The sequence below is a fragment of the Cervus elaphus genome, chromosome 5 (assembly GCF_910594005.1).
Source record: "Cervus elaphus chromosome 5, mCerEla1.1, whole genome shotgun sequence".
In the NCBI taxonomy this organism is placed as follows: Eukaryota; Metazoa; Chordata; class Mammalia; order Artiodactyla; family Cervidae; genus Cervus; species Cervus elaphus.
In genome coordinates, this window is record NC_057819.1 from 1,502,532 (window position 1) to 1,528,769 (window position 26,238).

Genomic DNA, 26,238 nt, shown 5'->3' on the forward strand with positions numbered 1-26,238 from the left:
ACGTCCAGAGGCAGTTTCGCTTGACACCGCCACACACGAGTGGGTACCACTTGTATCGAGTGGCCTGAGGTCAGGGATGGTGCCAGCCTCTTGCAGGGCACGGGGCTGCCCCCACCCAGAGCTTCCCGGCCCTGGCTGGAGAAACCTGCCCCAGGGCTGCAGCGTGGAGCCCATCTCGGCAGCGTGCAAACGGCATTGGCTTGTGGGCTCCGCTCGGGACTGCCCCCAGGCACGGTGCTCCACCATGCGGCCCCGGCAGTCAGAGGGGGGTCCCCGGGTTTGCACCCCCCCCAGCGCGTCTGCGGCTCTGACTCGACCCTTCCCCCGACGCAGGACTTGCTGAAGCACACGCCCCCCAGCCACCCTGACCACCCGCTGCTGCAGGACGCGCTCCGCATCTCGCAGAACTTCTTGTCCAGCATCAATGAGGAGATCACGCCCCGCCGGCAGTCCATGACCGTGAAGAAGGGCGAGGTGGGTGCAGCGGCCACTGCCCCGGCGGGGGACGCGGGGCCCCGCTGTGTCCCTGCAGCCCAGCCAGGCACAGCAACGCCTGGCCCTGGCAGGGTGGACCCCGGCCGGCGGGCGGGGCGTCCAGGTGGGGTTGCAGGGACGTGGTGGCCTTATGGTGGGGGCTGTGTCCTGAGCCCCCGACACTTCTGCCAGATAGGGGTCCCCAGCTGGGGAGATGGACCAGAAGGCAGATGGCATTTGTCTGCCTGGAGACCACTCCTTGCTCCCCTGACTATTCTTTCATGATAAGACAGTTGACAGCGGGTTTAAAGACTCCCTGGGGAAGTAAGGGAGCGGGGCGTGGTGTGTTCGTAGCTGAGAACGGGGTTGACGTCCTCTGGGGGTTCCCCTTTCCCTCCTCCCCCTGTACCCCCCACCGAGAGTTCCTCTTGCCCTCTGTCGTCCCTGGAGGAGAGGGTGTGGCACAGAGGGGCCAGGTGCCACCCCGGCTGCCTCCGCCCTTCCCGGGAGGGGCCTGCCCGTGCCAGGCAACTTGCAGTGAGATGGCAGAGGTGTGCTAGTCGGGGGGCCGGCATCCAGAGTGAGCACCCTTTGCTGGACGTGCACCGGGGCGGGTGTAGGCAGGGACGGGGCCGTGTGGGCCCGGCGGTGAACCTGACTGTCTCCGCCAATGGGAGCCGCTTCCTCCCCTGCCCGCTCCTTCGAGTCCCGGGGGCTCGGTGGTTCCCAATCTGACCCGCCGGGCACTTGGGGCAGCCAGCAGGTGGCTCTCGGCCCTAAGCTCCTAACCTCTGGGGGAAGTCGTGCCTGAGTGCCCAGCCTCCCTGGTCACCAGTTCGCACGACCTCAGCAGACACGGGAGTTGCTTCCGCCCAGACGGCCTTCCCGTGGGCTCCTCGGTCTCCCCTCCCGGGAAGCCGCCTCAGGGCGCCTCGGGTCTGTGCCGCGCCTCCCACACAGCGGGCATCCCTGAGGAGATGCGCCTTCCTGCTCCTCCGATCGCGGGAAGCAGCTGCCTTTGGCCAGCTGTCGTCTGCAGTCGGCAGCCAGGCCCTTGTTCCTATGTCTCCATCACAGGCCTCCTTCCCCGGGGCCACGGCTGGGGTCCCGGGGCGCCTGAGCGGGACGGAGTGTGGAGGGGCTGGGGCTCTTCGGGGACTGGCCTCCTGCCTGACCCCCCACGCCCCCACCCGCATCTGGCCCTGGTGGCCCGTGGCGTCTGCTCTTCGAGGGGAGTCATGTGGGTGCCTCGGCGCCGAAAAGCGGGGAGGAGGACCAGTGACCCTGAAAGGTCGTGAGTCTGCCTCACCACGGCCCTCCATTCAGGGCTGTCTGCTGGGGGCACAGTGAGGGATGTAGGTGGCGGCTAGACCAGGACGCGGGCTTCCCTGGTGCCTCGGTGGCAAAGAAATCTCCCTGCCAAGGCAGGAGGTGCGGGGTCCATCCCTGGTTGCAAAGGTCCTCTGGAGAAGGAAATGGCCACCCACTCCAGTATCCTTGCCTGGGAAATCCCACGGACAGAGGAGCCTGGGGGGCTACGGTCCACGGGGTCACGCAGAGTCGGACGCGGCTGAGTAACTAAACCATCACCACCAGCAGGATGAAGGCAGGTGCACCTCTGTGCCCTCGCCACCTGGCCGGTCCAGGGCAGACAGGACTAATCAATCAGCGACTGATGGATCAGGGAGCCCCCTCCCAGGCTGCCCCAGGCCTTGCTGGTTAAGGACGCCTGTCCTGGGTTCTGCCCACCGCACCAGCGGTGGACCCAGCTGGGACCCCCTTTCTCCTCGCCGAGTGCAGTGACTCAGCGGAGCCCTCTCCTGGGCCGCGGCCCCCCCACTCCCAGGGCCAGAACATGATGAATGCAGCCCCTGCTGGGAGCCGAGCCGGGCCCACCCGGTCCTCGGCTCCAGCGCCTCCTTCCGTCCTCTCGGCCCCCACCTGGGCCGTCCGTGGTCACTCTGTCCTCCCGGCGCCCCTGTCGTACCGTGGCTCCCTCGGGTGCGTGTCCTCGTCGGCTGGGGCTGGGGGCAGCCTGTAACAAAACACCGTCAACCGGAGGGGCTCCCGCCCCAGACTTTGGTTTCTGACTGCTCTGGAGGCTGGAAGCAGAGCTCAGGTGCGGCGCGCTCGGGGGGCCGCTGGGGCCACCTCCTGCCCTCACACGGCCGACGAGTGGCCGTGTTGTCTGGGTGGCAGCCGGAGCGGCCAGCCGGCCTGGGGGAGACCCTCGGGAAAGAGGCACTCCTCTGAGACACACGAGGTAACCCCTTTGTCTGTGGGAATGGGGTGGTGGTGTCTCCCCAGCAGAGGCGTTTTGGGGATCAGCAGGGACCTAAGCATGGGGAGGCTGTGGACCAGGGCCGCGGCCCCCAGAGGACTCGGCAGAGGGGCCCCGGGAGCCCACCGGGGAGGTCTTTTCGTCCCCGACTCGAAGGACACTGAGGCTGGGGGAGACCAGGCAGCCGAGCCAGCGACCCCGCTACAGAGAGAGGGGAGAAGGGGGCGCGGACTCAGGGCCGGGCCGGGCGGACGCGGCTGCCTGAGGGTGAAGCCGTGTCTCTTGCAGCAGGGGCTGGTCCGCAGCCTTGGCACCTTTCCTCGCAGCCCCACCACACGCAGCGGGCCATGGGCACGTGGGGACACACGGGGCAGGGAGGGCACGGGTGTGCACACGGGGGCACAACTGGGGACACACGCAGACCGGGACCCGCCCGCACATCAAGGGGACATGCACACACACACACACACACACGGGCACGTCCCTACTCAGGGACACACACACAGATACACACACAGGGACACGTCCCTACTGAGGGACACGCACGCAGATATACAGACACACACAGATATACAGACACACACGGGCACGTCCCTACTCAGGGACACACACACAGATACACACACAGACACACAGACGCACAGACACACAGACAGACGGACACACACAGAGACACACACACAGACACACACACACAGTCCGTCGCGGCCCCCAGGGTGAATGGGGAGGGGCCTGGCTGCTAAGTCTGCCCCTCAGAGCCCCCCACCCCCTCATCTGAGCCGGCGCCCACTAACACGGAGTGGCGGGTGCAGGGTCTGATGCTGGTGGTGGGTGGGGTGCAGGGAGGGTGCAGGTGGTGCCTGGGGCAGGGAGAGGGGTGCTCACAGGGTCCGCTGGGGCCGGGACCTCGGGCGATTCCTGCCTTTGTGCCCTGTGGCCCCGGGGACGGTCCGCCTCTGAGCTGGAGGTCGGGCGCCCTCTGCTGGCGATGGCTAGTAGCTCAGCCCCTTCGGTCTCCCTGCCCACCCCCCTCCCCCACAGAAGTTCCCCCGGTCCTGCCTCCTGGGCTGGAGAACCTCCTGCCGAGCCCCTGCTGAAAGGACATCGCCCTGTTTGTCCCTCAAGGACTTCAGTGTCCCGGGACCTGTCCCCGCAACCCCCCAGCACAGACCCCCTGTCAGGCGCCCACGCCCCCACACTCCCTGGGGTCACGGGCAGGCAGAGGGCGGTGACCCCGCATTGTGGCCTTGGCACGCGGGCAGCCCTCCTGCCCTTGCATGTACGGTGCGGTCGGCGCGGGCAGCGCCCGTGTGAACCATCTGCGCCCTGTGCCAGGGCCTGGTGGGCTGCCGTGAGCCCAGCCACAGGTGACGGTGACGTGGGCGTGGGGGGGAGGCCCAGCCCAGGCTGCACTCGCTTCTGGGGGGGCCCTGGCTGAGCGTTGGCAGGGGGTTCAGGGAGGCACAGCCTCCCCAAGAAGAATCTAGGGTGCGGGTGGCAGTGGACCCAGGTGCCCAGATCCGCCGGGAGCAGCCGTGGTGAGGTGGCTCTGGGGTTCTGCGCGATGAGCGGGCCTGACACTCTGCACTCCCCGCCCCCCCGCCGCCACCCATTGCAGACTGGGGGCGCTGCGCTTTCTGAGGGGCCTTCCCTGAGGCTGGGTGGGCAGGGTCCATCTCCTCCCGGGCACAGACCCCTGAGTCCCTTCTTGCTTTCTGCACTGCCGGGGGCGGGTGGTGGAGCTCCCTGTCTGCAAAGTGGGCACAGGGACCTGCCCCCCCGGGGTGTGCTGGGGTCGCCTCCAGTGACCAGTGACCCGGGGCATGCGTGGGGCAGCCTCTCTTCCTGTCCTCAGCACGGCGCAGCCTTGGTCCAGCTGACAAGGCGGTGGCCGCTGGTTGTCGGCTGATGACCGACCTACCGCCACACGCCCTGGACCTGTGCAAGCTGGGAAGCCCCACCCTTGTATTTCAGGGAAGCCCCCAGGGCGGAGGGCTTGCTGGGGGGCTGGTGCCTCAAGTTCCCCTGCTGTTCAAGGCTTCCTCGGGGCTCGGGGCCGGCATGAGAGACGTGACCCCCGTGTGGGCTGCTGTCCATCAGCGGGCCGTGACCTGAGAAGGACTGGAATGCGGGGTCCCAGTTGGGGGACCCCTGCCCGGCCATCTGATGCCTGCAGAACCAGGCCTGGCCCTGAGCGTGACCACTCCCCGCTCAACAGGCAGCTGTCCGTGCTGAGAACCAGGCCCTTCTCACCAGCGTGGTGGCGGTCCTCGCACTAGATCGTCCCCTCTTCTCCTGGCCGGCCTCCCGCCCGGGTCTCCAGGGCTGTCCTGGGGAGGGAGGCGCGGGCCGCCCTTGCTCAGACGGGCTCTCTATCCCCCGGGCTGCACCGTGCCCCCTGGCCTCCAGGTTGTCCATGCACCCTCCCCCACAGGCCGTGTGCCCTGGGCGCTTGGGGACTTTAGTGGACCGAGGGCGAAGGGTGTGAGGTGTTTGCAGGCAGAGGGGGCGCTGGGAGGTGGAGGGGGGGATCGGAGGCCCTGACTCCTGCCCTGACCACCCCTCTCCCGCCCTGCCCGCAGCACCGGCAGCTGCTCAAGGACAGCTTCATGGTGGAGCTGGTGGAGGGGGCCCGCAAGCTGCGGCACGTCTTCCTCTTCACCGATCTGCTGCTCTGCACCAAGCTCAAGAAGCAGAGCGGGGGGTGAGTGACCGTGCGGCCCCCGACCCTGCGGCGGGTCCGGGGCACCCAGGGTGGCTTCTGCAGAAGGAGACCGGGTGTTCTTGCCAGTCAGCTTGCAGAGGTCATCCCCCTGTGGGCCAGGCCACCCTCGTTAAGCTACAGTCTGTTTCCGACTGGACGTGGTGCCAGGCTCACGGCCAGAGGTCATCATTAGCAGATGTCCTGGGTCAGCGTGAGTGACTGGGCTGTTGACTTTTAACAGGAAAAGGGGAACCTGACAGTGACTTCGGGGGGAGCTGTCAGGTCGTGACCCAGAGAGGTCTGGGGGTGCAGGGTCTGCTGCAGGTGGGGCATGCACGGTGCCTGATGGCCAAGAACGTGGTGGCTTCTAACTGGCTCTCTGCCCTGGCCTGCAGACCCCACCCAGCCCCTCAGGGATCAGACCGCCCAGGGTGCAGGGGCAGCAATGAAGGAAAAGACAAGTCACCGAACTGGGCTCTTCAGCCGTCACCATACTGAGTGGATTTAATCAGAAGAGAGCTTCAGTTTCCCCATCTGTCTGTCAAGAGAGGGGGGTTACACTGGGTGGATTTGCAGCCCCTCAAACTACAGGTCTGGGGGCGTCTGCAGTCCTGTCCTACTGTCATTGGCGGCCTAGGTGGTCTCCCGCATCAGGAGAGAGCGGATGAGGGCATGTCAGACCCCTGGGGCCTACATCCCATGTGAGCAGCGCCCCTGCACAGGGGTCACCGGGGCCGGGTTGCCAGTGTCCGCCTGTGACCTCATCCTGGCCTGTCTTGGGGACCACGGGCAGGGTTTGAAGGTCGGGCAGACGTGACGGCTGTGACCCTAGGGCTCCCAGACTGGAAGGCAGTGACTTAAGCGGAGGAAGGTGGGCAGCCTATTAATGTTTCCCCCCCACCCTCCCCCCACCCAGCAAAACCCAGCAGTATGACTGCAAGTGGTACATCCCACTCACGGACCTCAGCTTTCAAACGGTGGACGAGTCGGAGGCCACACCCAGCATCCCCCTGGTGCTGGACGAGGAGCTGGATGCCATGAAGATCAAGATCTCCCAGATCAAGAGCGACATCCAGAGAGAGAAGGTGGACGGACGGTGGTGGGCGGGGGGCCAGGCTGGCTCTGCAGCTCCGGGGGCAGCAGCACCTCCCAGCGGGCGAGTTCTGCTGAGCCTCTGACCCACTGCGGGTCTCTGGGACCTGCTGGGACCCCGAGAGTACTCGGACCACCAGGTGTCCCATCAGACATGGAGCCGTCCAGGATCGGGTCAGGGGCAGTTGCCCCGCTGCCCCTGTTAACAACTGCCCCGATGGGGAGCGAGTCCCAGGTGGGGGACGCGGCCCCTCCGGAGGGTCTGACCTGCATCCGCAGACCCCTGGTTGTTTCTGGAGAGGAGCAGTGTTCTGAGGGAACAGCGAGGGCGAGCCCCCAACCTGTAGGGTCTGTAGGCACTGTGTGGTGGTCAGAGATGGGGTGGATCCCCAGAAGGTTGATGACCAGGGACAGCAGCTGCCGCGGTGGGTACAGCGGGGCAGGCGTCCTTCACGGCCCGCCCCGGCCCGCCCTGCTGCACCACAAATCCTGGGGGACGGGGGAGCCCCGGACCGGCGTGAACTCTGGGCTGTCTGTCTGGCCGGGGCAGAGTGTCCCAAGGACTGTCGAGCCCTGTCCACTGCTGGACTTGTCCAGGCCGTGCCCCTGGGACGGAGGCTTCAGGAGGGCGGCAGACGGCGGGGAGAAGGGAAGGTTCTCCCTGCCAGGTCCTGGGGGCGCGTCTCGCCCTGCACAGGCCCCTCACTCCCAGGGGACGTGACGCTGAAATGTGCAGGGGAGGGGCCCTCAGGGTCACCACAGGCCCCTGCACGTTGTCCTGAGTTTGGAGAAAGTGAAAGAAGGGAGGTCCGTGGGAGGGAGGACTTGCTCCTTCAAGGATGGGGGACTGAGCACTCTGGCAGCCCGCGCCCGGCCTGGGCGGTGTGGCCGAGGCCCTGTCCACGGGCTTCTGTCCTCTGCGGACCGAGGGTCCAGCCCGGGGCAGGCTGAGCAGTTGCGGGCAGCGCTGGGTTGGGGCTGGACCCCTGACTGCATCCTCTCCCCGCAGAGAGCGAACAAGGGCAGCAAGGCCATCGAGAGGCTGAGGAAGAAGCTCTCAGAGCAGGAGTCGCTGCTGCTCCTCATGTCCCCGAATATGGCCTTCCGCGTGCACAGCCGCCACGGGAAGGTGCGTGACCGCCGGCCACGCCAGCGCAGGCCACGCCCCCGCCTGCGGGCCGGGCCCGCGTCCACAGGCCACGCCCACAGGCCGAGCCCCCACCCGCCAGTCACGGCCTGCAGGCCACGCCCACTGGTCCCTTTTCGGCCTCAGAGACTTGTGCAGCATGGCACCCCGGCCCGGGGGCGCCCCTCTCTGGGGCTCTGGCCCGGAACCCCACAGCTGGGAGGTAGGGGCGTCTCCGTAGGGTTGGGGGCTCACAGGCTTTCAGTGCAAGGATGCAGTCTGGGGGCTTTCTACCCTGAGGGCCTTTCTCTGTGGGCATCACATGCCTGCCGGGAGCCTTGCGGGGGCCCCTGCTTCCGCCCCAGGGCCCGGGCTGGTGGGCATCAGCCCTCCGCTCGGCACATCCGTCCTGGGAACCCGGTGGCCCTGCGCTGCGACGTGTCACCCTGACCCAGGCGGCCAGGGGGTGCAGGAGCAGGGCTGCTGGCGCACCCCGCCCCCCACCTCCCCCCGCCCCCCCCTCCCGCCCCCCCCCCCTCCCCAGCTCTGATGCCTGCAGCGCGGGGCTGTGGGTTCCCTGAGCGGGTTCGCTGCCGGCTCCACGTGGTGGCCGGGACAGAGCCCGGTCTGCTGGGTGCTCGGTCAGCGGGGAGGAGATAACTGGGGCGTGCTCTCCCCCTGTCCCCAGAGTTACACGTTCCTGATCTCCTCCGACTACGAGCGGGCTGAGTGGAGAGAGAACATCCGGGAACAGCAGAAGAAGTGTGAGTGGCCCCCGGGCTGGGGCGGGGGCTCCATCGGCACTGTGGTCTCTGACCTCGTTTTCCCCAGCGGGCTGGGCCGTGGAATTCATCCAAGTGAGGTGCGCTGTGGAGCCCTGACACAGGAGACACCCGAGGAGGGCTGTCCTGAAAGGACTCCCTGCCCTCTGTAACTGCCCACCGCCAGCCTGCCCTCTGACCTCCCCCCATGAACCCCTCTTGTTGCCCGGACCCTCCTTGAACTCCCCCCACCCCGCCTTGTGGGTCTCCTGCCCTGTCCCCTGCCTGCCCCTGGGGCCCCCCCGACCTTCCCTGAACCCCCCACCCCTGCCTCGCCCGCCCCCCAGGCCTGCCACACAGCCCAGCAGATGCTGGCGCCACGGGGCCCTTGGCTGCGCCCGGCTGGGTGGCCACACCCTGCTGGCCCTGCTCCCCTGTGCCTGACTGCTGTCGGGACAGGGCGCCCACCCCGCTCCAGGACGGGCCCTTCTCTGGGCGCTTCCCCCTGTGTTAGCGGGTCTGTCCTTCCGCTCAGCTCACAGCTGTCCCGTGCTGCCTGGCTGCCTTCAGGGCTGGAGGGCAAACCCTGCCCGGGACCTGGGGCTGTGGCTGCCTGCTTCCCGCCTCTGCTCCCCACTGCACCTCCCCCTCACGTGACTTGGGACCCCCAAGACACTCTTGCTGAGAAGTTCCCGCGCATGCCTCTTGCAGGCGGAGCCAGGCTGAGCCCGATATCCCTGGTGGGTTGGGGCTCCACACGTCTCTGCCCTGTCCACCCCAGGGCCACCGTCTCTGGGGATGGGGTGCTCCTGGTGGCTCTGATGGCCGGTGCCTGGGACCCCGCCCGTGTTCCCGTCTCGGGTATCCTGTTGTAGCCAGGGGCCCAGACCACTTACAGCGTCTGTCCTCTGCTCAGGAGTGTGCCCCATTCCCCCACCCGGTGGAGAGATGGGGGTGCAGGGGACAGAGCTGCCCTGGGTGTCTGGGGAGACCCCACAGGAAGCTGCCCCGGGTCACCCCTCACAACTGCCATAAGGCCCAGCTGAGGTGGCAGGCGACCCTGTGTTTGTGAGCATCTTGCAAAGATTCCCTCCCCGCCTCAGCCCAGCCCAGGCCCCCTGGGCCACGCCCCACCTGGCCCTTAGCAGCTCCTCCCTGGGAGCATGTGGACCCTGTGGGCCTCCTCACCGGGGTGTTCTGAGGGCCCCCTGCAAGGATAGCTGGAGAAAACGCTCCAGGGGGTCCCGGGGGTTCCGAGGAGCCAGGTGGACTCACCAGCTGGCGCCCCTGTGCCCCCATCTCAGGTTTCAAGAGCTTCTCACTGACGTCCGTGGAGCTGCAGATGCTGACGAACTCGTGTGTCAAACTCCAGACCGTCCACAGCATCCCGCTGACCATCAACAAGGAAGGTGGGCCGCCCCCCGCCCCGCACCCTCCAGGCCGCCTTTCCTTACTACTGTCGGCGCTGTCCTGGGCCTGGGGACCTCCGTGCCCGGGGTTGTGTGTGCTTCTGTCGGCTCCTCCCTGGAGTGGACGGGACAAGTTGGGGTGACCCAGGAGACCGGAGACTTGGTCCTGAGTCCCGAGCTGCTCCTCAGACCCTCTGTGCGCCGGGTCTGGCCCTGCTCCCCGCCCCCCCACCGGCCCCCATGTGTGGTCGTGCTGCCTGCATTCACTGTTACACTCGTGCACACGCGCTCGCACACAAGAGCGTGCTTTGCACACTGTGCGCCTCATCCACGTGACGTGCTTCCCGACCCCTCTCCTGTCCTGAGAACCCGTCACGTCTTGTCTCCGTCCCTGGTTTGCCCGTGTTGTGAACTTAGGACTTGATCCTAAGGTCCCCGAGAACAGAGACCACAGCTGATGTTTCTGCTCACGTTGTCACCTTGTCCCCCGCTGAGCAAGTGACAGTCACGCGGTGCCCCCCGTGAGGGTCCTTGAAGCAGAGCCCTGCCACCTGCCTGCCCCTCCCAGGAGGATGGGCGCTCACCTCTCTGGTCTCTTGCACAGATGACGAATCTCCTGGGCTCTATGGGTTCCTGAATGTCATCGTCCACTCTGCCACCGGCTTTAAGCAGAGTTCAAGTAGGTGGCTGGTGTGGGGAGTAAGGTGGCCGGACCCTGAGCCGGAGGGTGCGGGGACCAGGGAGGCGGCTGACCGCCCGGAGGTGTGGTGCTCGCTAATGCCCACTGGGTGTGGGGTTGCTTTCCGGGGTGGACCTTGCCCTTGCCGGCATCTGGTTCTTCAGACTCCGGGAGCTGGGAGCTGCCCACTGCAGGCAGGTCATGCAGTTGTAGAGGTCAGGTTTTGCTACAGACAAGGAAATCAGTCCTGAATATTCATCAGAAGGACTGATGCTGAAGCTAAAACTCCAATACTTTGTCCACCTGATGCGAAGAACCGACTCATTGGAAAAGATCCTGATGCTGGGAAAGATTGAAGGCAGGAGAAGAAGGGGACGACAGAGGATGAGATGGTTGGATGGCATCACGACTCAATGAGTTTGAGTAAACTCCGGGAGTTGGTGATGGACAGGGAGGCCTGGCGTGCTGCGATTCATGAGGTCGCAAAGAGTCGGACACGACTGAGCAACTTGAACAAGAAGAACAAAATGCAGCCTAGGTCTCCAGGAGGCCGAGGGCGGGCACCCCGACCCTGTGCCGGGGAGGTTTTGCTGCTCTGATGTGCGGAAGGGATACCCTTTTAATCCTTCCCCTTGCGGGCACCTGTCCGGCCACTCTGGAGTGGTGAGGGTTGGTCGCGTTTCGGTGTAGGCTCAGCACACACTCCCGTCAGCCCGACCCCCAAGCTCTTAGGGCCCCTTGGAGGAGGACGCGGGGCAGCCACCTTCTGCTGACCATGCCACTGTCCCTACAAAACCAAACAAGAAGTCCCTGATGAGCCCCAGAAGAGAAGCTGTTTCCAGGCCGGGTGAATATGATTAGGGCTTCGTGTCCAGAATCTATCAAGAAGGCTTACAGTGCCATGCCTGAGACAGCACAGTCTTTTAAAAATGAGCAAAAGATTTGGATAGACGGAAAAAGCAGATTTACAGATTTGTGCTTGAATGGGAAAAATGGGCCAAAGAGATCTTTTTAGGAGTGACAGAAATGCACTAAAATCGAATGGCAGAGATGCCTGCAGGACTCTCTAAGCTCACCCAGGAGCACCCAGCTGGACACTCACAGTGGGTGAACGTGAAGGTACAATCGTTCACACCTCAGTAGAGCCGTTTTTTAAAGTAAGCAACACAATTTCTGTTGGGTAAGTTATAACTATAACTAGGTTTGAATAAGCCTGGATACTTACTCAACTACGTGTTTTCCTTTACCGTATAGTAACTTTATTAGTAGGGCTTCCCGGGGGGCTCAGACAGTAAAGAATCTACCAGCAATGCAGGAGACCCAGGTTCGATCCCTGGGTCGGGAAAGATCTGCTGGAGAAGGGAAGGGCAACCCACTCCAGTACTCTTGCCTGGAGAACTTCATTAATACGCCGATGGACCGAGCCCCACTCCACGCCCCTACACCACTTCTCTCCCGGCGCCGAGCTACTATCCGTGAGCAGGGGAGCCCATGTCGTGCCAGGTGCAGGCTTCTAGCTGCACTCTTGTGACGTGAAGCTGTCTTGACGGCACTGGTTTGGTGTTTTATTTTAGAAAGAAAACCAAGAACTTTTCCCAGCGTTCCAGAGATCAGGATCTGGCGCTTCTACTGCAGGGGGCGAGGGGGGCACCGGTTCCATCCTGGGTTGGGGTCCCGAGATCCCGCAGGTGTTACAGCGCTACGAAAAAAAAACCAAGACTTTTGTGTGTGTGTGATTTAGAAAATAACATCTGCTTTTAAGAAATACGGGTGACAAAGGGCCATGTGGTCAGTCCGCTCTCCATGTGGCCCCACGCAGGTCTGTACTGCACCCTGGAGGTGGATTCCTTCGGCTACTTTGTAAATAAAGCCAAGACGCGCGTCTACAGGGACACGGCCGAGCCCAACTGGAATGAGGTGAGGCCCTGCTTCTGGGCAATCTCGAGGCGCTGCGTCCGTGGGGCATGTCCCCCGAGGGCTTCCCCGCCAGCCTCTGTGCCAGCAGCGTTCCCGGAATCTCCCGGGGGAGCAGGCAGGCCAGGAGATTTTATCTCCGTGTTCCTGAGAATTCGCCTGCACACACACCCCACTCCGCCAGTGACAGACACTTGTTTTGCTGGCAGAGCGTCTGGAAAAAGCTTTGAAGGGCTTCTTACCATTAAGGCCTTTGTTGCTGAGTGTTTATCTGGGAGGTTTCCATGGTGTTTTTGCTCGGAAATTGGAATGAGCCTTGGGTGCCGTGACACTCTTGGTGCCCGGAAGCCGGGGCTCTGCTCCTGGGGCGGGGGCTGGGGGATGCCTCGCTGGTTTGGAGAGGACCCTGGTCTCTTTTCTCAGCATCACTTTCATGATTGTTAGATGTGCCACATGCCGCCCTCGGGCTGGGGGTCTGGGGAGCCAATGGACCTGCCTGGTCCTTAGAACTCCAGCACCCCTGCTAAGGGCTGTCCCTCGATTAAGGATGGGGCCGGGTGGGGGGTGTCGGAGCCAGGCGGACCCATCCAGGAGGGCGTGACCCCGCAGAGGCAGCGCACGCCAGGTTCTGGACACTGCCGAGGGGGCTGCAGAGACCGAGCTTGGGCTGAGGGTCTTCAGGGCAGCCTGTCACCCTGGTTGCACGTGTGGACCATCTAGGTTCTCGCAGGTTCCTGACACATACACCGTCCCCACCGGCCCCCATTCAGGCTCAGAAATACCTGCTCTCCCGACCCCCTGACCCCCGTTTCCCCACCAAGAATGCAAGCTGGCGAAAACCCTGGTGGGAAACGCCAGAGTTCCCGAGGTGTCATGGGGGTGACGGAGGAGGAAGCAGGCCCCAGGCACCCCACAGCAGACACGCTGAGAGCCTGCAAGAGAACCTCTCTTCCCGGGTCCGTCTCTCGTCTCGCCTGGGTCGTTGTTTTTGTTTTCCCAAATAGACCGTCCTCGGGGCAGCTTGAGGTCCCCAGCAGAGCTGAGCGGAAAGGAGAGAACACTCCTGTGTCCCCCAACCCTGGCCCCCGACGTGCACCCACCTGGGTGGGCGCTGGTCATGATCAGTGGGCCTCCAGAGACACACCCCCCCAGAGCCCACAGCAGGTCTGCGTTTGTAACCAGCGCCACCCCCCCTCCGGGGCCCCTGGTGCAGGTGGTTGGGGGACCACCCTGTGAGATGCTGGCTCCAGGAGCTTGGGTTAGGCGTGAGAGGTGCCCAGAGCTTCCGGAAGCTCCCAGACTGGCGGTGTGATGTTCATGGGCCAGCGGCTCCCGAGGGTCTGCATCGCGGGCAACAGTGGGGAGGGTCTCGCCGTGGGGCCTCAGGGGAGCTGTCTGTGTGGGAAGGGCTGCGGTTCAGGGGCCCCTTCGGCCGGCAGCGCTGAGCGCCCCTCTGCGGGGCCCGCCCAGTAACCCAGGCTTTCCTCCTCTCTCCCGGCGCAGGAGTTTGAGATCGAGCTGGAGGGCTCGCAGACCCTGAGGATCCTGTGCTACGAGAAGTGCTACCACAAGACCAGGCTCGCCAAGGAGGACAGCGGGGAGAGCGCTGACCGGATCGTGGGCAAGGGCCAGGTGCAGGTGAGGCAGCCCCTCCGCTCCCCGTGGGCTCCGGGGGATCCCCCGCCCCGGACCGCGCGCCCCGCCTCCGGGCGCCCCGTGCTCTTCCCCACCCGGGGACGCCGAGGGGGAGTTGGGGAGACAGTGGGGCAGGCCGGCTCTGAATCGTCCGCCGTGGGAGACCTGGGCTGGCGCCGTCGTGGGTCCCTTTCCGCCCCTGCCTGCCTGTCACTCAGCGTCTTGTCCCCGTGGGAATTCCAGCTCTGCCTGTTTTTCCAGGAGGCCTTGTGCCTCCCTGGCCTCTGGAGAGCCCGAGGTGGCGCCCTGCAGGGCTGCCCTTGGCAGTCAGGAGCCGCCTCTAATTGGAAACTAATTGGAGACTGAGTCTCCCCGCCTGGCGCCCCCTCTCTGGCGTGTAGACCCCGCTTCCGGGCCTGCAGCTGCCTCCCTCCGTGGGGCGGGTGCTGTTTCCCCCCGACCCCCGGAGCAGGCAGAGGAGCCCCTGGTGGGTGAGGAGGAAGTCGCCACAGAGGACCGGAGAGGGGTCCCCAGGTCCAAGCCCTCGGGGCCCTCAGCCTTCCGAGCACGGGACGCGCGCTTGGCTCTCACGGCAGCACCCGCCTTGTGCTTCTCACAGCCTCAGCTGCAGGCTCTGCACCCCGGGAGGACGCCCCAGCACCCTCTTTCCTTACGGGGCAGCTGACCGGACCCAGCTAAGGGGGCTCCTGCCTGCCCTGCCCTGGAGGTGGGCCCTGACTGCTCCCCCGGTGCCCCGGGACCCCCCCACAGTGAGGCCTCCTGGGGGAGTGGCTGGACGTGCCGGGGGCCGCGGAGGACAGGGCTCCCCAGGGGGCCCCCCACCCCTTCCCAGGTGCAGGACTTGAAACTCTCCAGGCAGAGAGGGCGACTCACACCCCACGACCCTGGGGAGTCCTCGCCCGGCCCCGCCGCGGCTGGCTGGCTGGCTTCCCGGGAGGGGCAGGGTGCCGGAGAAGCTGCTGAGGGAACTGGCCGGCTCGGGGCCTCCAGGGACCCCTGTCCCTTAGGACCGGGTCTGAGAGCCAGGGTGCCCCTCCGATCACCCGTCTCTGCCGCCCTCCGCCACCTCCCAGCCACCACAGGGCAAGGGTGACGGGTGTTGGGGGCGCAGCCCTGGCTGCACTGAGACCCAAGGACAGGAGGCTGACGGCGCCTGGGGCTGGGCTCCCCTCGGCCGGGGCAGCCCAGGGTGGCTGTGACTGTGGAATCCCAGGGATTCCAACCTCACTGCTGACCTCCCTGTTTTTGTCTTATTTTTTCTTTTTAAGTGGTTACTTAAAAAAAAATTTACTTATTTTATTAGTATTATATATATGTACGTAGTGTTTGCCGCGCTGGGTCTCTGTTGCAGCGCGGGCTCCTCTCTAGTTGCAGCGAGCAGGGGCTCCTCTCCGGGTGCAGGGCGCGGACTTCCACCGCCGCGGCTTCTCGCGTCTCCGAGCAGCGCGGACTCTAGGTGTCCTCAGCGGTTGTGGCGCCCCCGCCGGGCTCTAGAGCACAAGCTCAGTAGTCGTGAGCAGCCAGCGTGGAACACGTTTCTCCGCAGCAAGTGGAGTCTTCTCGGACCAGGGATCAAACCCGTGTCTCCCAGCCTGGCAGGCGGATTCTTCACCCTTGAGCTCTGGGGGAGGCTGCCTCGGTCTGTTCTTGATGGACACCGGGGCGTTGCCCAGACGGGGCTGTTCTGTGGGCATCCTGAGCCGGACACCTCCGAGTGCGGCAGTGTTCAGGCACCTGCCTGGCGCTGGTCACCGTTCGGGGCCTCGGTCGTTGCCTCCGCGCTCGAGGACGACTGGCCTCCTTTGTCCCCCGGCCCCCGTTCCCTCCTGCACCTGCCCTGGCCCCAGCGTCTGTCCCGACACCCCGCTCTGCCCACACTTCACCCAGCCCACGGTGAGCTGGCAGGCTGGGCGCCCGATGCCTGTTCTCGACTCTGGTTCCTCCAACCTTGGACTTGACATCATCTGCGTTCTCCTGCAGGACTGGGGTCCCAGGGGTGCTGGGGTCTGAGCCGGGGCCTCCGAGCACTGCTGCTGGGTAACCGGGAGGCTCAGACAGGAAAGGGAACACTCGTCTTCCTCCTTTACGGAGTCAGGTTCTATCGAACCGGGGTCTCCTGCGTTGCAGGCAGATTCTTTACCATCTGAACCACCAGGGAGAGAGCGGTAGTGATCAGATAACAGCGGGACTGGGGGGGTTTCTGGCTGCGCTGGTCTAGTGGGATTCTTGCAGGAGACAGGCCCGGGTGATGCGGACGTCACCAGGGAAGGCGGGGACGAACAGCGTGGTCACATGCTGAGGATGGTTAAATATTGAGGGTAGGGATTTTTTTTTTTTTCTTAAATATTTACCCAGCTGCGTCGGTTCTTAGTTGCGGCACGTAAGATCTTTCATTGCAGGGCTCGGATGTTGTGTTGTGGCCCTTGGGGATCTTAGTTCTCTGACCAGGGATTGAACCCACGACCCCCTGCACTGCAGGGCAGACTCTTAACCAGCGGACCACCAGGGAAGTCTGTAGGGCAGGGGATTTTTGCTTAACTGACTTAGCAGGGTTCTTGCTGAAACCGATCTCCTGGGGACAAGACCTGCAGGCATACCTCGGAGGTGCTGCCGTGAAGCACGTCACGTGAAGTTTCTGGTTTCCCAGTGCCAGTGAAGGGGATGTTGACACTGTACTGAGGTCAGAGTGTGCGATAGCGTCACGCCTAAAAAAGCAGTGTAAGTGCCTTAATAAAAAAAAAAAAGAAGATTACATTACTAAGAAGTGCCAACAGGCATCTGACAATGCAGGGTTGCCCCAAACCTTCAGCTCGCGAAAACGCAGATTGCGGAGCACAGAAAAATGAGGGCTTGTCTGTAGCTGGGAAACAGGTCAGAGGAGCCTGCAGACTCGTGTCCCCCAGTCCCACTGCCCCTCCTGGGACCTGGGGTGACTCAGAGCCGTCATCAGTCCTGGGGACATCCCGGAGGGGCGGGAGGGGGTCTGTGACTCAGGCTGGGGGCGGCCAGGCTTGTTTACGAGTCTGGATCCTCAGCAGGAGGAGGAAGGAAGGCGGTCAGGGGAGGCTGGTCATGCTGACGACAGCCCAGGACCCCAGCCAGGCCGCCTCCCCACCTCTCCCGTGGACACGTTTCTCTGGGGGGTGCACCTCGGGGAGGCTGTCTGTGACTCCCGGGCCCAGCCTGCCTAAACTGGGGCTTTCCCAGCAATTCCAGGTACTCTCCCAGCTGGGCCGCGTGCAAGGGGCGTGTGGCCCTGCAGGTCCTGCTGTGGGGGAGGGGGTGGCTACACCGTGCCCCCCCACCCCGAGTCCTCTCCCCCTCCCTCATCCAGAAGTCTCTGCCGCTGTGGGGAGTGGTGCAGAGTGGCCCAGGCCCTCCTTGCTCTACTTGTGGTCCCGTTTGGGACCCCGCATCTTTGTTTCATTGACCGACATCCACCGCATCCCTTTCAAGTAGAGAAGTCAGTGAAAAGTGAAAGTGTTAGTCACTCAGTTGTGTCCGGCTCTTTGTGACCCCATGGACTGTAGCCCGCCAGGCTCCTCTGTCCATGGGATTCTCCAGGCAAGAATGCTGGAGTGGGTTGCCATGCCCTCCTCCAGGGGATCTTCCCAAACCAGGGATCAAATCCTCCTACGTCTCCTGCATTGCTGGCAGATTGTTTACTGTCTGAGTCACCAGGAAGATAAGCCAGTGATCTTAGTAATTTACAGTTTTACGACCGTTAACAACAGTCGCGTTTGAGAATATTTCCATCCTCTCAAAGCGGTTTCCCTGTTCCCACCCCCAGGCCCAGGCTGATCCGCTTTTTGTGTACGGATGTGCTCCGTCTAAAGAACCCACCTGCAGGGCAGGAGATGCAGGTTAGATCCCTGGGTTGGGACGATCCCCTGGAGAAGGGCATGGCAACCCACTCCAGTACTCCTGTCTGGAGAATCCCATGGACAGAGGAGCCTGGCAGGATACAGTCCATGGGGTCGCAGAGAGTCAGTCACGACGTGTTGACTCAACAGTTGCTCACCCTGCGTGTTTTGTGTAAACAGCCTCGCGCTCTGTGACGCGGCTTCCGTGACTGGCTTCCCCCACTTGGCAAAGCGTTTCTGAGGGTCACCCGCGTCACGGTGCGTTCACCGCATTCCCTTTTTTGGCTGGACCGTGTCTCACCCGTGTGTGCACACACCACGTTTTGCTTATCTGTCTGTTCTCTGGTGGGTGGACACCTGGGTTGCTTCCAGTTCGCGCCGCGTGAACCTGTCACGGTCGGCGTGTTCACAGACGCTTCCCTCCTTCCTGTGTGGAGAGCCGTGGGGGGAATCGCTGGGTCGGGCAGCCACGGTTGGCTCTGTGAGCTGCTGGCCTGCTCTTCCCGAGAGGCTGCAGTAGTTCACGTCCCCATGGAGGTGCCTGAGGGGCCCTGTTTCTCAGCGTCCTTGACAAGCCCCTGGTATTGTTTGTTTCCTATTTGTTGGGGTGCATCGGGTCCTCGCTGTGGCACTCGGGGTCCCCGCCACGTCATGCTGGTTCTTCCATCGCCGCACGTGGACTCCCTAGGTTTGCCTTGAAGGCTTAGTTCCCCGAACCCCCGGGCTCGAACCCGCATCCCCTGCCTCCCCTGGCAGATTCTCAACCACGGGACCGCCCCGGGAGGTCCCCTCTCTTGTCTTTTTGATCAGAGCTGTCCTCTGGGCCTTGGGTGGGTTGGGGCCAGGGGAGGGCAGGAAGGAGTTAAAGATGCAGAGGTCAGAGCTCCAGGAACGCACTAGTGAGACAGAGGCTGGAGGGCATCGTCCCCTCCCGGGGGGCGGGGGTGTCTCTGGTCCCCTCTCAGGGGACCACTCCAGGGAGCAGGTCACAGCATGAGATACATGGGGCTTGGTCTGGAGGGCCGGGGAGGCCCCACTGGCCCGTCCTGGGCACTGACCGCTTCCCGGAGGAAACCACAGTCTCCAAGGAGGCGGCTGAGGAAGGAGCCGCCTGCCCTGTATTGGTCCTGCCGCCGCCCTGGCGGGGTGGACAAGAGGATGCTCTGAGTGTGTCTGTCAGGCTGTCCATCCCTGACCGCCAGGCCGCTCCTGCCTTCCAGGCAGAGCTCGGGGCAACCGTCCACCACGCCTGCCATCCCCCCTTGTTCCCTGGGGGTGCCCCGTGCCCAGCCCTGGGGGAGGCGAATGGAGACGCAGACCTCCGACTGGGGAGGAGGCGCCCCGCCCGCCCAGCCCCGTCCTGGCTTTCCCGAAGGCGCTCGCTCTTTCCTGGTCCTCCCCCCACCCCCGCGTGCTCCATTCCCAGCCTGTCCTGCTTGTTTACTCCTCTGTGCTGTGAACAGCCCAGGCGGAGCGCCAGCCTCCAGCAGTGTTTGTGGACGGAGCCCGGCCGCGGCCTTGCCCCCGGCGCGCCCCCCTCGCGTGGCTTCCGCCCGCTCTGTTTGTTGGAGCCGGGCCAGACCGTGGACGGTCTCCCCCCACCCCCGGGGCAGGAGGGCAGGTAGGTGGGGGTGGGTGGTCGGCGGCCCTGAGCCCCCCGGTCCCTGGGCCGGGCGGTCAGTTCCGGGGGTTGCAGGGTGTTCTTCCACCCGAGTCCGGCCCCGGCAGGGATGGATGGGGCCGTGGCTGTGGCTCTCGCAGGACCTGGAAGTGGGGGGCAGGTCCAGCCGTGCGGCGGCCTGGCCGGACAGACACGGGTTACTCAGCGTCTCCAAACTGCCCGGAAGGAAACCGGCCACTTGTGATGGAAGCTTGGCTTTTCTGGGCTCTGGAGGGAAAGCGTGACGCATCGGGGTTCCCGTAACTGACGGGCCGCCGGCGGGGGTGTTTTTCCCACACAAACAAAACAAAGAACCCGGGCAAGCCTGCAGAGGCGGGGCTTCCTGAGAAGCCGGGTCAAAAGGTGGCGGGGCCCGAGCCCGGCACACTCCCGCCCGATGCTGCTGCCCGGCCGCTGTCCTGTCCACCGCGCAGCTGCCCTGCCGCCAGCCCCTCGGGCAGCAGGGCCGAGGATGCGGGAGACGCCTGGCACGGCCGCCCTGCAGACCCTCCTGCGACACCTCCACCCTGGCCTGGCGGGCTGCAGCCGGGCGGCCTCGGGGGAGGAGCACATGTGTGCTTGCAGCACCGCCCTGTGGACCCACATCCGAAGCCTCATGCACAAGGGCAAGGTGGGCCTGCGGGGCGGCCGGGGTCCCTGGGGCGGGCAGGGGCCGGGCTCTGTCCCCCCAACCCTGTCCCCGTGCTGGCTGTGCTGGTCTCAGTTCTGGAAGGGGAGGGACGGGGAGAAAGGCCCAGGGGTTACCAGCCTCTGGAGGGAAGCAGAAAGGCTCTTTTCCTGCTGCTCTATTTCCCCTTTTAAAGCTGCCCGTGGGGGACGCCCCTGGTGGCCCAGTGGCTCGGACGCCACGCTTCCACTGCAGAGGGCAAGGCTTCGATCCTAAGCAAGGAACTAAGATCCCACTACACAGCGTGGCTAGAGAAGTTTTTTGTTTTTAATTAAAATGATGAAACTGCCATCAGTGGCGGGACCCTGTCCCTTTCCTTGGGAGCTGGGGGCACTGGGCCTGCGCCCTTGCTTCCTGGGGGGTCAGGACCCGGGAGCCTCCCCGCTCCCGCCACACCTGGCCTGGTCGGAAGCCGGGAGCTCCACTGGCCCCGGAGCTTCGAGGGCCCTGCGTCCCCTCTGCCCCCGCCCACAGGCGCCCCCGAGGAGGTGTGACCGCAGCTGGGCGCCAGGAAGCCCCATGGGGCAGTGGTCTGTGCCGGCTCTCTGCTTGCACACCTGCCCCTCAGGCCGGGTTCCCCACGGCCCCGGAGTGTGGCCTGAGAACCTCCCAGGAGGGGGCGGCCCCGCCGTGGGTGGGCCTGGCCCGGATTAAAGACCCCGCCTGCACAGGCCCCCATGCCAGAGGGGCACACTAAGGGTCCCCAGCTCTTAGATGACACATTCCCCCCCACCCTCAGAAGATGCTGTTGAAATCAGTCTTCCCAAAGTGTCGCCTACACGACTGGTCAGCCTCCGAGCTGCGTGAAGCCCCCTGTGATGCTGGGGGTTGGCGGAGCAGGACAGCCCCCAGCCCCCGGGGCTGCCAGGGCGGGTGTGAGCGCCGCTGGGAAGGGAGGGTTCCCTGGGGAGCAGGGTGCAGGGCCTGAGTGCTCACTGACTCGCCCCCCAGCTGAGCCTGGGATGCAGGCAGCAAGGGTCTGGGGGCGGGAGGGCTCTGAGGCTCCAGGGCTTTTCTAGCGGGTCCTCCGTTTGGACCCCGCTTGGCCTCTGGAAAGAGGTACCAGCCGAGGCCTGCTGCTGATTCCGCTTGGACGTGGAGGAGTCGCGGGCTTGGGCTTGCTGCCTGGCCCGGCCTCTGCTCGGAAGCCCAGGGCATCAGGTAACCATGACCCCTTGCTTTCAGCTGGACCCCCAGACCCTGCAGGACAGAGACTGGCAACGGACGGTCATCGCCATGAACGGGGTACGTGCCACCCAGCACTGTGCTGGCTTCTGCTTCCTGTAGAGGGTTGGGGTGGTTCCAGTCCCTTCTGAGACCCTCGGGGCTGGAGAAGGCAGAGGCCCCACGGGGCAGAACCGCAGCGTGAGGGCCCAAGGCCACGCGGGCCAGAGACTTGCGGCTGGAGTGTGGGTCACCCACCAGGCACTGGGCGTCCCTCCTCAGAGCAGGGTCCAGGGTCATCACGGGGATGGAGGGGGCCTGGACCCTGGGGTCTGCCCGTAGAGACTGAGACCCCTGATTAGACTTCAGTGCCCCGTAAGAATTGAGACCTTAAGAAAAAGCACTGCCACTCACCAGAAAAGCTCTGGGCATGTAGGACATACCTGGAGGAGGGCGTGGCAGCCTCCTGTATCCTTGTCTGGAGAACCCCATGGACAGAGGAGCCTGGCGGGCTGCAGTCCCTGGGGTCACACAGAGTCAGACAGGACTGAAGTGGGTTAGCATGTAGGACACCGTGCTGACATTTGATAGGTGATTCATGGCTTTTTGTTACATTATTCTCTATACATTTTCTCTAGTGGCCTGTTTTTTTTAGGTTTTTATTTTGTGTTGGGATATAGCCAGTTGACAATGTGACAGTTTCAGGTGAATGTAGAAGGGACTCAGCCACACATATACGTATGGTATGTCCAGTTCAGTTCAGTCGCTCAGTCTTGTGTCCGACTCTTTGCGACTCCATGGACTGCAGCACGCCAGGCCTCCCTGTCCATCACCAACTCCCGGAGTTTGCTCAAACTCATGCCCATTGAGCTGGTGGATACATATGTGGATACATAGATCCATTCTCCGCCAAACTGCCCTCCCGTGCAGGCTGCCACGCAACATGGAGTCTAGTGGTTCTTTTTAATCAGGATTAAATAAGAAAGAGAAGCCACAGGGAGGGGGGGAGGTTGTGCAGAAGCGGGTCTCAGATGGCCTTGGCTGTTCTCAGCTGCCACTGAGTTGGACCAGAGCCCGCCCCCGACCTGGACCTTAGCCTGAGATCGCGGGGCCCTGGGAGCAGGCTCTGAGGACCAGGAGGCTGAGAGGGTCGTGCCCCCCACCCTCCCCTCCAGATTGAAGTGAAGCTATCAATCAAGTTCACCAGCAGGGAGTTCAGCTTGAAGAGGATGCCTTCTCGAAAACAGACGGGCGTCTTCGGAGTCAAGATCGCCGTGGTCACCAAGTGAGTGGCGGGGGGCAGGGGCTCCCGTCTCTCGTCCCTGAGGGCGGAGGGCGCCCCCTCCCTGGGTGTCTCTGCAGGACGTAGCCCCTGTGGGCACGGTCGTTGCTCCGGGACCCCTCGCAGGCCCGTGGAGCACTCCATGCGTGGCTGCCTCCCATGCTGACCACGGACGAGTCCCCAGCAGCTCAGGGGTGTCCCACCCCCGGAGCCGGGCTCACCAGGGCGCCCTTCCCTCGCTTGGAGTTTGTCAGGATCCGAGCTCCTGTCCTGCCCCTGCTCGCTCCCGCCACCCCCCCATGGTCAGTCTCAGGAGTCGCTTGTGTGCAGGTTCAGGGCGGGCCTGAGGACACAGCCGCTTCCTCCGGAATCCACTTTCCCCGGTTTGGAGCCTGGCCCGGCCCTGACCTCACTGGTGGTCAGGCAGGACACCTGGCTACAGCCTGGCCCCCGGCTACACGCCAGCTGTCCCCCCAGCTCCTCTGGGCGGCTCTGGGCGGGAGCAGGGACCCCCAAACGAGCACCACTAGTGAGGGGCTGGGAACAGAGCTCTGCTGGGTCCCGGATCCAGTCGCTAAACTAGACTGAACCGACCCTCCAGAGTTCTTACTCTGAAAAGTTGAAAAGTTCTTACTCTGGCGTCCTGCCTGCAGGGGCTGGAACTGTCCCGTTAGGACTGGAAGAGAGAAGGGTAGCATCACAGGATTCTGAGCTGAGCACGGGGGCCAGGTGGCCCTGTGGACTTGATCCTCTGGCCCCGCCGGCTGCCGGGTGCCGGGCTCCCCTCTGCCTGAGGCCTGGAGGGGTCCCCCTTGCCCCGCCCGACTCGGAGACCAGACCGCTTCCGAGGACCCTTGCAGTCAGTCTCCCGTCAACCCAGGGCCCTGGGAGCTCCAGACTGACCTCGGGTAGCCCACCTCGCTCAGAAAGGCCTCCCACTCCCGCCCGCGGGGTGGGTGTGCTCGGAGGGTGTCCGGACCACCCGGACTGTTGGAAAGACCCTGATGAGAGGGAGGCAGTGATGATCGTGAGACCGCAGAGCCCGGGGGGACACACGGCAGGCTCCGGTGCTCCGGGCGTGCCCAGAGGCGAGGGGGCGGCCCCACGGAGGGGGCGGAGCTGCCGGTGCTGAGGCACCGCCCCCTTCCCCCTCCCACCCCCGCAGGAGGGAGCGGTCCAAGGTGCCCTACATCGTGCGCCAGTGCGTCGAGGAGATCGAGCGCCGGGGCATGGAGGAGGTGGGCATCTACCGCGTGTCCGGAGTGGCCACGGACATCCAGGCCCTGAAGGCGGCCTTTGACGTCAGTGAGTGTCTCAGCAGCCGGGCCGGAGGGAGGGGTGGGTGCGGTGCGTGCGCCGCTGGGGAGGGAGGTTCGCAGAAGGCGGTTCCTAACCCGTGCTGACCACGCACGCGTGGCGCTTGCCAAGTCGGACCAGGGGCTTCTGTGCGGCGCCCCCCGGCTCTACCCCCTGGGGCTCAGCTTGCCGCCCCCGCCCCGGGGTGGGTGTGAGAGAGGCGCCGACCAAGCCCAGGGGTCAGCGAGTCTGGTGCCAAGAAGCTGATGGAACCGCCCCGATTGCCAGATGAGGCTGGGAGACCCCAGGGTTGTCTAAGATCGTTGTCTCCTCCCGCCGCGGCGGGCCTGGAGCCCTGGCCGGTGTGGCGCGGGGCGGGAGGACACTGCCACTGTAGTTAAGCTGCCGTCAGGTGACCCACACGGGCCCGGCTGGGGCTCAGAGGGTGGAGCCGACTCGGGGTCCGCGGAGGGCTCCGCTCCACTTCCACGCCCTTCCCCAGACAATAAAGATGTGTCGGTGATGATGAGCGAGATGGATGTGAACGCCATCGCTGGGACGCTGAAGCTCTACTTCCGCGAGCTGCCGGAGCCCCTCTTCACCGACGAGTTCTACCCCAACTTCGCCGAAGGCATCGGTGAGCACGGGGCGTCTCCCATCCCCCCTCCTGTCAGCCTTTGATGGGAGGGAAACCCAAGTTTCAGCACAAACTCTGCGAGTGGCTGGGGACCAGGAACCTAGCCGTCCTGGGAGGCCTCCCACGGGCTGACCACTGTGCCCGTCCCTCGAGGTCGCCGAGATGGGGGGCTGCCGCTGTGGACTGCAGCTGCCAGTGTGGGGTCCGGAGGCTGCTGTCCTCCTCAGTGGCCCCAGACCCTGGCCCATCAGTCAGGGCTTCCGAGTACACCCTGACCCTGGGCCCACCCGGAGGGTGGGGGGCGCTGGCACTCAGGGCGGCTGCAGCCTCTGCACCCAACCCCCGCCAGGGCCGCTCAGCTGAGGACCTGCCCCCACCCACCGCCACCCAGGTGCAAAGGCTCGTGTGATGGGGGTCTGTGGCCTCCGCTTCTCCTGAGCAGGTGGGAAGTGCCGAGGGGGCCAGGAGGGCAGCTGTGCCCGGCACCCCCGCCGCTGGCCCGTGTGGTGCCCCAACCCCTCTGAGGGTCAGATAAGGCGTCCAGGGTGGCCAGGCTCCCACCCCAGGGCCCTCACCAGGGGCCAGCGTGGAAGGCAGGATCGTGACCGGCCCGGGCCCTGGGGGCGCCTTCCGGCCCGGGGTGGTCACTGTGAGAAGTAACCGCCCCCCGCCCCCGGCAGCGCTCTCAGACCCCGTGGCGAAGGAGAGCTGCATGCTAAACCTGCTGCTGTCGCTCCCGGAGGCCAACCTGCTCACCTTCCTCTTCCTCCTGGACCACCTGAAAAGGTAGCCCCCCTCCTCTGGCCTGCTCAGGGCCTCGGTGGGTCCCCTGCTCCCATCAGACTCCCTGGCTCCCGGGGCCTTCCCTCTGTAGTGCTCCCCCCATCTGTGGGTGTCCCCCTGGGTACCGGCGCACCACCATCCCCGTCCCCCCGTGCCCTGGCCAGCCATGGGCTTGGGTGTCCCTGTGGGCCTCCAGCCCTCTGTGTTCCGACCGGAAAGAGCTGGGGTGGGTCGGCTGGGGAGCCCTCCCGCTCACCCTCCTGGGGTGGCCTGGGTCCCCACCCACCTCCACGCCCCCATCCCCGAGGCAGCATCACAGCAGTTCCCCCACCCCCCACAGGGTGGCGGAAAAGGAGACGGTGAATAAAATGTCCCTGCACAACCTCGCCACGGTGTTTGGCCCCACGCTGCTCCGGCCCTCGGAGAAGGAGAACAAGCTGCCCGCCAACCCCAGCCAGGCCATCTCCATGACCGACAGCTGGTCCCTGGAGGTCATGTCCCAGGTACGGTGGGCTTGCCTACCTGGCCTGGACCTGTGGCCGCTGCCCGCGCCCCGCACCCCTGCGTCCTGTCAGGGGTTCCCACCAAGCCGTGCAGGGGAGGTGGCTGAGGTCTGGGGACAGGGCCACAAGGTGGGCTGCGGCTCCGCCCTCTGCTCTTGGCTGGGGCTCCCAGGACCGGTCTGGGGGACGGGGCGGGGGCCCCCAGGCCTCTGCTGTGAGGGCCTCGCTGTCCCCAGAGGGCCCTGGGTTCTGCCGGGGTCAGGGGG

At 64.8% G+C, this 26,238-nt stretch overlaps 1 protein-coding gene across 2 annotated transcripts in view; it reads left to right on the plus strand.

Annotated features, from left to right (window-relative positions):
- Window positions 1-26,238, plus strand: part of BCR (BCR activator of RhoGEF and GTPase) — an 86,632-nt gene that overhangs the window by 57,780 nt on the left and 2,614 nt on the right. For both annotated transcript variants that reach the window (XM_043901146.1, XM_043901147.1), the window contains 15 exons: window positions 334-474; window positions 5,338-5,459; window positions 6,376-6,544; window positions 7,561-7,680; window positions 8,366-8,441; window positions 9,743-9,847; window positions 10,452-10,526; window positions 12,346-12,443; window positions 13,944-14,078; window positions 21,493-21,552; window positions 22,647-22,756; window positions 23,919-24,058; window positions 24,552-24,686; window positions 25,367-25,472; window positions 25,810-25,972. In XM_043901146.1, coding sequence (XP_043757081.1) covers window positions 334-474; window positions 5,338-5,459; window positions 6,376-6,544; window positions 7,561-7,680; window positions 8,366-8,441; window positions 9,743-9,847; window positions 10,452-10,526; window positions 12,346-12,443; window positions 13,944-14,078; window positions 21,493-21,552; window positions 22,647-22,756; window positions 23,919-24,058; window positions 24,552-24,686; window positions 25,367-25,472; window positions 25,810-25,972 — 1,755 coding nt within the window. The remainder of the gene's footprint in view (window positions 1-333; window positions 475-5,337; window positions 5,460-6,375; window positions 6,545-7,560; window positions 7,681-8,365; window positions 8,442-9,742; window positions 9,848-10,451; window positions 10,527-12,345; window positions 12,444-13,943; window positions 14,079-21,492; window positions 21,553-22,646; window positions 22,757-23,918; window positions 24,059-24,551; window positions 24,687-25,366; window positions 25,473-25,809; window positions 25,973-26,238) is intronic.